At 39.6% G+C, this 10445-nt stretch overlaps 1 protein-coding gene across 1 annotated transcript; it reads right to left on the reverse strand.

Annotated features, from left to right (window-relative positions):
* Nucleotides 1-2283: 2283 nt before the first annotated feature.
* PSTK (phosphoseryl-tRNA kinase) lies at nucleotides 2284-9446 on the reverse strand. The gene is made up of 5 exons (XM_015418190.1): nucleotides 9137-9446; nucleotides 6069-6267; nucleotides 5172-5247; nucleotides 4417-4510; nucleotides 2284-3752 (listed from the first exon to the last, which is right to left on the reverse strand). The coding sequence occupies exons 1-5, from the start codon at nucleotides 9444-9446 to the stop codon at nucleotides 3556-3558; spliced, it is 876 nt and encodes a 291-aa protein (XP_015273676.1). The 3' UTR covers nucleotides 2284-3555.
* Between the last annotated feature and the right edge of the window lie 999 nt (nucleotides 9447-10445).

Below are 10445 nucleotides of genomic sequence, written 5' to 3' on the forward strand. Positions count from 1 at the left end.
CAGCTTCCTCACTGAATGAAGCATGGCTTGAAAACACTTTAATTTGCATGGCGAGCATACTGTGTGTGTACTTTTGTGATAGCAGCATAATGTTTTGATTCCTTTTTAACAGTGGCAGTACTGTAAAGGAAGTGTTCAGCCTGGTTCCGTTTGCTGTTTTAAGAACCAAAAGGTTAACGTCAGAATGCGAGGGCCCAATAGTTCTATATGTAAACATAAATATTACTAAATATACAAAAACACATGTATTTATTACAAATTAGATAAAAACAAATGTAGGCCCAAATAGTAGCCTCAGATCAGAATAAAATCATGCAGTTATCTCAAGCATAGAACATCTGTGACACTGACCAAACATGTTTCAGCCGATTGTCCTTCTTCAGTGCTCAAACAATGTTGTTACCCAATGGCTCCAGACATTACAATAATAATACAGTTATTTCTTAAAATTGGACCAAGTTGAAATTGTTTTATACTCAATATCTGTGACTTAAGGCAGAGATATAATTCAGAGGCCTCATTTTAAATAACCTGCTGCCCTGGTCAGGTACACGTCTTGAATGGTAATTCGGTTGTGTACCTTCCTCCCCTGATTTAAAAAAAAAAATCAGATGCAGTCTAGAGCCAATAAAATGTCACATACTATTGGCTGAAACACATTTGGTCAGTGTCACAAATGGTCTTTATCTGAGATAATTGTATGATTTTATTCTGATTTGAGGCTACTATTTGGGCCTACTTTTGTTTTTACCTAATTTGTAATAAATACATGTATTTTTATATATTTGGTAATATATATGTTTTATGTTTAGATGTAGAACTGTTGGGCCCTCACATTCTGAGTTCTTTAACCTTTTGGTTCTTAATTCAGTCCTTTTTGGATTAAGTTTTTGTTGTTGTTGTTGTGTCTATCTGCTGTTTGCCACATTCTACTAAATGTAAGTTTTTTGACAAAGGGAATGTTACTTGGAAAAACAGACAAAGTTTTCTACTGATTTAAATTAGTGTAAAAATACCCAGCCACCAGATTTCCTGCTTCAGAGATATTGTATTCCCTGCCGAAGTGTCTTTGAGTACTCTTGTTTAAGTCCACTAAGACCTACGTTGTTAATATGTATTCTAATGGAAAGAACTTATTTTGTATGGGTAAATTGATCTTTAGAGTTAAAAATACATTCTAATGCATAGTGATACTTTTTCCCAGGAAAGGGAATTGTATTACATTTAGTGTAACTCATATTATGAGATGTGTCTGCTTTTTTAAAAAAGGAATAAAATAACTTCCTAATAATTCTCAATTACCCAGGTGACTGCCTGGCTCAGAAGTCCCTGGCATCATCATTGCGGCAGTTCTGTAATTTATGATGCTGGCAAAATGCTGGTGTTCTCTTGCCGAATAGTAACTAACCTTACTGTACCAGTTGCCAGTTCATATGCTGCCTGTGTTGTGCTGAGGAAAAGCTTACCACAATTCTGCTCTTGGAATAGGTTTCCGTGATATTTCCACTGCTTTCCAGCATCATTCACAGGTTCTGCTAACAAGTAGAAACCTAAAGGGTTTAATTATACTGGGAGCAGGGGAGAACAGTAGAAAAAACTTGATAAGTCTGCTCAGCAGTCTGTTTCACACACTTGGGTGTTCCAAGTATGTGATGAAGGATGAAAGGGCACCAAGAAGCTTGATCAAGCAGACCTCCAGCTGCACTCTCCAAAAGGTATAACAGAAATCTTTGAATAAGCCTAACAGTGTGACTTTGTATTTGATCTAATTACTCCCCCCCCATACCATTTTGGTTTCGTTTCAGATTCAAAGGCCATGTATTTTGAATATAAATTTTCTCTACTCCCTCTAGTGATAGTGTCTTGAGTATAAACAAGTGATAGGATTGTAGAACTTTTCAAGTGTGCAGGACCAATGCTTTGACGAGGAAATGCTAAAGCTTTTGAGGTAATATTGGACGTATAATGGAAGCTAGTAGTTCAAAGGAGTGGGTGTAAAGAACTGGTCTGAAAGAAGCACAAGTGGAAATCAGCAAGAGGGGCTTTCTCACCTGTTCTTCCTTACTGCACCCCATTGTACTTCTCTGGCCCCAAGAGGGAAAGCACTTGGTGCCATGTGGGTGTCTGCAGTGAAAGGGGAGAAATTGAAGAAAGCACCCTCCACCCCTAGCTGCTGGTGTGACCTTGGGTCAGTCATTTCAAAGCTGTTCTCTCAAGAGCAGTTCTCGAAAGAGTTCTCTCAGCCCCACCTACCTCACAGGGTGTCTGTTGTGGGGTGGGGAAGGGAAAGGAGACTGTAAGCCACTCTGAGACACCTTCCGGTAGCGAAGGGCGGGGTATAAGTCCCCACCCCCATGACTGGTTTTGATAACCTTTTAAAGCTTTAAAATTACTTTCAACTGTATTAAATGTTGAGAGCTGGATTTAGTCTCCATGAAAAAGGCCTCGAGAAGTAAAACTAATAAAATGCAGTCTTCCAGTAGGATTCATTACAGCCTTCTGGGAGTTCTCTTAAATTGTACATTATATATTGTTATGAATGGGGTGAGGGGGTGTCATGGAAGACATCCAAATCACAAAATTACAGCAAGAATTTAGGTAATTCACGCACCATACCAGGAAGTGCAGATGAGAAAAACTTGAGTCAGCCTTTCTAAAGCAGAAAACCCATGACTTTTGTGCAGGATTACTCAAAATGATGCTGTGCCATCAAACAGGAGATTTAGGGGGGAAATATAGGTTTATGTTTTTATAGTATAATAAAATTATATAAACTAGTGTAAAGGAGGACGTTTCACACAATTACATACAGTAATCTTACATTTAACCTTGTGTTCTTTGACATTACTGCCTTTTTAAAACCCTGGACTCTTAAGCTTTCCCTTTATAAGTACAGAGTTGAATTCTGTGCCTTGCCTCTGCTGCACTTTCTGTTGCATGGGTGAAACGTGTTTCTCTTGTGCTAGGTGTTTTTGGCTCACTACTGATCTCCTGTGAGCAGAAGCAGCAGGGGAGGACCTGCAATGGAAGAGGCTGGGGTACACGCAGAAGCAAGGCTTTGGATCTAAACCATACCACTGCCTATCGACTAAAATAGAAAGCCATAATGGCAAATCCTTACCAAATGAGCTGTATCCGTTGTAACAGAAAAGCTTCCCATGGTTTATGTGTATGAGACAAATATCTTGGCATCAGAAATATTTAAGGCAAGAGGTTTTGAATGAGGAAGTCTTGCATAAATTCCTCTATAGACACATGGCAGATAAGCTCTGTTCAGTAAGACTTTCTTTCCAGAAATGTTTCTCCTCTTTTTGGCCATTTTAATAGGTGAAGAAGCTTCTTTTTTTGAAGCATCAAATATTTTAACCAGGCAACGAGTATGCTAGATCATACTTCAGTATTTTTAAGCAACTGATAGCTTATTCCTCAAGTTAGAGCAAATAAATCTCACATACACCAACATGTGGAAACTTGACTATGGGCATGAGAGTTCTTTTCAAAATGCTTATCACTTGTGTTTTGTACTCCCTGCACATGGCAGGAATACACACACTGCTACGTGCATAACAAGTATTTCTTAGCAATATCATTGGCCTGTTGGTGGAATAAAGCTGTGTTTATAGGAAGTGTACTTGCTGAATAACACTGTTTCTTTTCATTATACTGGTGTTTTAAATCTTCCAAGAAACCCACTTTCAGTTTATTGAGTTCCTGTGCCAAGCTCTTCATCTCACTTGGGGTAAGGCGATTATCTAGTGAAACAAAACAGAGCACTACTGTTCAGTCTTTGTACCACATCCTTGTACCATGCCATACTGCTATCCCAATTGAAACTGTGGCTTGCCTTTTGAGGAGTGGGGTCTGATAAAAAATGTTAGTGGAAATGTCAGCTGTTTGCTATAGTGTCATCTGAATGTGCCTTAAGGTACTACCAATATTATATTTGCGACCCACCTTTCTTACACGTGGAACCCAAATTTGCATACATGCGTTTTCCAGGATTTTTCCGTCCATCAACCCCAGATCATGATTAGCTTCAGCAAGGTTGCTGTTAGCATTTGCCTTCTAACCACACCTGGAGACTCTGAACCATATGATGCTTCCCAATCCCTGTAGTAAATCAGACCACTGGACAGTACTCCCTTTTTTAACTGGCAGCAGCCTTTTTGGGGACTCAAGTTGAGTTCTTTCCTGTAACCTACAACCTGATCTTTTAACTAGAGATTGTGAGTATTGAAGCTGGGACTCTCTGCATGCAAATCAAATTCTCTATACCGCTGAACCACACCCACAACCCTGTAAGACATGCTTTTTGGTTATGCTACTCAGAAGCAGCACATGTTTAAAATGTAAGTCTCTGCAAGACAGCAGTTAATGTTCCTTTAGTAAACAGAAAAAATGCCTTGCTGGGCATACCTTTTGCATTCTTCATTGTTTGAGAGACAATTTGCCTGACAGCCCGGTCAGCTTGATGAAGGAAACTGGCTGCGCAAAGAGCTCGATCAGCTTCCTAGTCAAAAGGAAAACACCTATGTCTCAGCCAGTCAAAAAGAAAAAAAAAGGAAGGTAATTCAGAGTTTTGCTACCAATCCTGCTACCTCCAAAAATGAGTTTTAGTTGCACAACACGTTTGTTTCTGCAACTGCAAAAACTGGCTTCGCACAGAGGCCTGTGTAACATTACAAAGAAATAATTCAGCTATCCACTGTCTGTCTGCAATTTTAATACATTCCTAAAAAGCCAAGGAATCAGACCACAGCACTCTTGAACGAGGCCAAAATATACCACAACTAGGTTAATTTTTTTTAATCCCACCCTGCAAAATCCAGTGAGATAGCCACTGTTTTGCCACCCATTTTCAACAACGGGTGAGGGTGTTTCTATGGATTATAATTCTAATTTTACAGCAATACCTATCCTTTGGACAAAACCAAAAGAACAATCCATTTCAAAGTACAAGATATTTTGCTACTGGATCTGTAATGCAGGGTGTGCAACTTTGCACTCCGATGCACGTTTATTTTGAAGTCCTACAGACTATAATGGGTCGTGCACAGGATTTGACTATCCCAATGTATTTGCACAGGCACTGGCTACCCAATGTCTGGCCTCCTACGTGTTGGAAGGAGTGAACATTAAAACGTATTAGTTTTGCAGTGACTCCACATTACCTTGAATTCTGTGTTTTCTTCCAGCGGTTTCACTGGATTTTCCAAAGTAAGAGACAACAAATTGAGCACCTGGAGACTGAATATAAACAAAATAAAAAACAGTTAAGTTGAAAATGCACCTTTATTAGAAACACTTGCCTAAGGACAGAGCATGCAATTCAGTGAAGGAATCAGTGAGAACCTTGTCAAGATCAACAGGATCATGATTTCACCATTGGGAAACCAACAAGCAAACATAGGCATAGAGGATAGAATGCCAGACTTGGAACTAAAACTAATGTTCAAACTGCAGTTCAACCACAGCCTACAAGGCAAAAATAATAATATTAGCAGCCATCTTATGTTTCCTTTCCTCAAAACAGTAACAAAGTCTTAGGTCTTGCCAGAGGCTCCCATAAATAAATAAATAAATATGGGTGGGAACACATGGGGAGCTGCTGTACACTCAATTTTTCTTTTCTAACTAGGGCTGTAGTTAAAACTAGTTATACAAACTGTAGTTATACAAACTGGGGCCCCACAAGGAATCATGGGAAGGAGGAACAGTTTGGAAATACCCCAGCCGCCCCTAAGATTTCACTGCAGCCCCTCCCAGAAACGTTCAGAGGCTTAAGAAGGACAATTCTTCCTACCCTCACTTTCCTGTTCCTGACACTCAGCTGCAGTCAATATTCTATGGTCCTGCAGCATGTTCAGTATTTTTGGTTAATTTACAAGTTGTTCTTTTTTTTGCACACCTGGGAATTTCCCCAAGTATACCCTTAAAAAAACACCAAACCAACAAAATAAGCCCCAGAAGTGCTATGCAAATACAGAGTTCTGTTTGAACTCTACAACACACATGGGAACTCCTGTAGCCCATTTATTACAAAGAGTTGCTTCAAAATGGCTACATACTTATCTTCCAAAGTATATTCTGTACTCTTCAAAATGAGGCTGTTCTTCTCCCATGTGTATTTCTCTGAATTTGGAACTTCCAGCTTCTGTGCCATTGCATGTATTGTTTCTTCAGGTAATGGCTGAGTTCTCTGACCATTTCTCTGTAGACAGACCTCAACCTGACAGTCTAAAAACAACTGACAGAAGCCCAGTGAATCTACAAGAATTTCAAAATATTTTCATATAAGACACAGTCATTTTTATCTAATCACATTTTCTGAAACTGATACAAGAACATCACACAAACCAGAAGCAATTTGTGTCGTCATGGAGAAAGAAAACAAAATATTTCAGAGTCTGGTCTAACAGCTTTGCAGGAACATCAGTTTTGCTATTATGAGTCAGATTTTATATACCATGATGTGAGCAATAGTTATTTAAAGGCCAACATCTGAAAAGAGCAACGGTATTCTATTTTTATCCCATTCTTGACCCTAAAATGGCCCCCAAGAACACAAAAATAAACAGCAAGTTACAATTTCAATTCTATACAAGTGTTTGTTGTTGAACAGGACTCCCAGCTGTAGATAGCCACAATGGATAAACGTCTGGCTACTATCTGCACTCCCCTAATTGCCAAATTAAAAGCACTTGGAAACTGAAGAGACAGGGACTTTCAGTTAGAGGGAGAACCAGAGGGACCCACTGATCTTGACATGGTACAGGTGTTCCCACCTCACAGGGTGTCTGTTGTGGGGAGGGGAAGGGGAAGGGAAAGGAGTTTGTAAGCCACTCTGAGACTCCAAGTGAAGGGCGGGGTATAAATCCAATCTCTTCTTCTTCTTCCAGCATCTCAAGTCATGGATAGGATGGGCTTCCAGCTAAATACTGTATTTATTTGAAAGGAAGATGACCCTGAGTATAAGATGACCCCTCCTAAAAAAAGAGGTTATACATAAAAGGAGATGACCCTGAATTTTAAACAACCCCCCTTTTTAAAAAAAGAGCAGTATAAAGTAAGTTTTTTATTATGTAGTAATGATAAACAATACAGATGACAGAAGAAATTGATTACTTTCAGTTTTTGCACTTCTTGGCATTGTAACTATTCACAAGTAGTATTGGATCTATTTTACTGGCCAATAAGATTTGTGGCACGTATCGGCATTTAGACTTGCTTATACCCTCAATATTCATTTGGCAGATTTGGATGCAGTCTCCTATACCCCTTGTCATGTAGTCCTGAAAAAGACTGCTTGATTGGTTCCACACATGTAGTGTAGCCAGGAGATCTTATGATTGTCTGGCAGCCAGAAGTTCTAGCTCTTTAGTGTTATCCAGGGTGCACCACGAGAAGGCGAGCTAGATTTGACTTGCCACAAAGTATGGAAGACAGCTAATAGAATATGAACAGGCTATGGCAGTTATGCAGACCTGTTGTTCAAATAGTGCAAAATACCAGAACCCAAATATGATTGTGGTGCAGCCTGCCAAACTATTTTCCATCTAACACAGGAGTGTGAGTGTCATGCTTTCCAGGGAGAAGTGATGGAGCTCTTTGAACTCTCCAGCTGTGATTGAGTGGATTGAAAATTTAAATATTAGTATTTAGAAGGATTGCCCAATCGGTCTGCATACCTATTGTATCAACTTGGTTACATATTTTATATTATTATATGCTTCCTGTGTGTAACTGCCATATGATAAAATAAGTACTGGATCTCACTGTTTCAAATTTTGAAAGGCAATACATCGTCTTTTTTTAAAAAAAAAACCCAGTCAAACTATTTTATTTATTTATTTATTGATTGATTGGATTTTTACCCCGCCCTCCCAGCCAAGGCCGGCTCAGGGCGGCCTACACTACTAGGCAAAGGTTCAGATAAATTGACCAACTGGCAGTGCAATCCTAAACAGAATTATGTATATGTTGTGCTGTCAAGTCAATTCAGACTTATGGCAACCCTATGCATTAATGACCTCCAAATTGAGGGCTTGTTGCTTCCTTGACTGAGTCTATCCATCTCATGTTGCGTCTTCCTCTTTTCCTGCTGCCTTCAACTTTTTCTAGCATTATTGTCTTTTCCGGTGACTCTTGTCTTTTTACAATGTAACTGAAGTATCATAGCCTCAGTTTAGTAATTTTAGCTTCTAGGGAGAATTCAGGCTTGATATGATCTAGAACCCACTTACCTGTCTTTTTGATGGTCCATGGTATCTGTAAAACTCTCCTCCAACACCACATTTCAAAGGAATCAACTTTCTTCCTGTCAGCTTTTTTCATTGTCCAATTTTTACATCCACACATGAAGAGGAATACTATCTTGATTTTGGTCACCAGTGACACATCATAACACCTAAGAATCCTTTCTAGCTCCTTCATGGCTGCCCTTCCCAGTCTCAAGCTCCTTCTGATTTCTTGGCTGTAGTCTCCCTTTTAGTAGATGATGGAGCTACAGAATAGAACATCTTTACACCTTTCTAAATTAATTTAAACCAGTGGACTTGGAAGGATGTAACTCTCCTTAGGAACACACTGTTAACAACCCCCTCCCACAATGTTTTCCATGGGCTAGGAAGTCACACACTTTGTGATGGGGAGGGGGGGGTGAAACATCTCCAATCCAGCAGTGAGTTTAAATTAACCACTTCCTTTATCCTTCCCTATCTAAAATGTCCACAAAGCATAACAGCTATGGCTAATTTTGTGCTAAACTGCTGTAAACCTACTGGCTTTTTGAGTCTTTCTCCTGGGAAAAGAGCCAAACTACTAGGTAACTCCAGCCTGAAGCACAGGGGAAGAAGCTAAAGCTGGTGTAGAGTACCAGAGCCAGAAACATGGGTCAGAGAGGCAGGAGCACATCCTCCCCCACAGCTCCTACCACTTTTTACCATTTACCAGGCAAGGAGCTGCAGTTTTTACAGCTAGCCACCAAGACTCTCCTGCTCTCCCCACATGTGCAGTGAAGCACCATAACAATCAGAGGATCTGTATACCTGAATGGAAGATGCACTCCCTTTTAGAAAGCCAAAAAAGGTTTTAAAAGTCATCTTCCTTTTGAGTAAATATGGTATGCCAAACTTACATTTGCGAGCTAATTGGTACACTTCGTATCTCATACTTCGATAATAAAAGTTGTCATCTAAAATGAAGTATGTTGGTCTGAGAGTGGTAATATTGATTAAATGTTGATGAGATGCTGTGTCTTCTTCTCCCAAAGATATTAAGCCTTGCTCTTTCAAACAGCAAAGAAAATTTTTCCAAGTTACTTCAGTTCCTTTTGGAGGAGGCAAATAATGGCATCCTTTAATAAGAGCCTGCAGAAAGTGTTCAAGGTACAGCAATAATTCATGCCTGTAGAATTTCCAGTTAGATGCCTGTAAAGTAAAATTCATATCTAAATTACAAGATACTGAATACAATCTAGAAATCAACAAGTTTTGATCTTTGTTTCAGTGCAAGGCAGACAGCAGTCATGCTCTTGACATTTTAGTACATCAATCTCCCTAAATGTCACTGTTACTTTTCTCCATCCACGGAGTATAGCCCTGTCTTACAAAACAAGCATTTTGATACACACACACACAGGTTTAGCAAAGTATACTGTGTGACCTGCTTTCAGCCAGTGTAACTATAGATATTAACTCCTAAAAGAGGTAGGTATAGAAGTCTGCTGCAACAGCAATAATAAGAGCCCCTGACCATTTTGGGGGCTTTAGTCCCCAGAATGCTGTAGCACAACAAATGTCAGCCTCTGAGGTGTTTCAAGATTCTTTCATTGATCATTAAGTTAATATTTCTTTCCCAAGAACTGCTCTACCAACAGAAACTTAGACTCCACTTAACACTTTGCCACCACAATATATAACATTATGCTGGGATCACAGCCAGCAGTGCTAGACTAATATTTAGGATCTTAACAGTAGAATATTTAGTTTGCTTTTTTCTTCACCTTGCCAGTATTGGCACAGAGTGGCTGGGTGAGGAGCAGCACAGGCACAATTTGCTTCACCTTATGTCAGCCCAGGCATATAGCCAACAAGAAAAGGCACAGTGGTATTCAACTTTGCTTTACCACCCTCCCTGCCTGCAGCGCAGCTGGTGATGAAGACATTGTGATGGGAGAGGGGGCTCTACTTTTTAACCATACATATTCGTATCTATAATTCATGAAACGTTTATGAAATTTAGAATGAATTCCAAAACGGAAATGATATTGGATTAAAAATCTGAGTTTAACTGTGACAGAGGGAATATCCACAACAGCTTGGGGCGAGAAGCATTTCCTTAATTTTCGTTGAAAGGTCCCGCTATTAGGCACGGAAGTTTCCTTGGCCAATAAGAATGGCAGTACGTATTGGCCAATAAGAGACAAAAGTAAGCTACTGACCAAT

Source organism: Gekko japonicus, unplaced genomic scaffold (assembly GCF_001447785.1).
Source record: "Gekko japonicus isolate JY-2015 unplaced genomic scaffold, Gekko_japonicus_V1.1 scaffold2340, whole genome shotgun sequence".
Lineage (NCBI taxonomy): Eukaryota > Metazoa > Chordata > Lepidosauria > Squamata > Gekkonidae > Gekko > Gekko japonicus.

Bases quoted from the DNA above. Each gene is read 5' to 3' on its own strand.
- PSTK (XM_015418190.1), bottom strand. From the start codon at position 9,446: ATGAATTTTACTTTACAGGCATCTAACTGGAAATTCTACAGGCATGAA. The intron at 6,268-9,136 runs GTAAGTTTGGCA...AAATTCTTGTAG, and splicing joins GTACCAATTAGCTCGCAAAT to ATTCACTGGGCTTCTGTCAG. The intron at 5,248-6,068 runs GTATGTAGCCAT...GTTTATATTCAG, and splicing joins GAATATACTTTGGAAGATAA to TCTCCAGGTGCTCAATTTGT.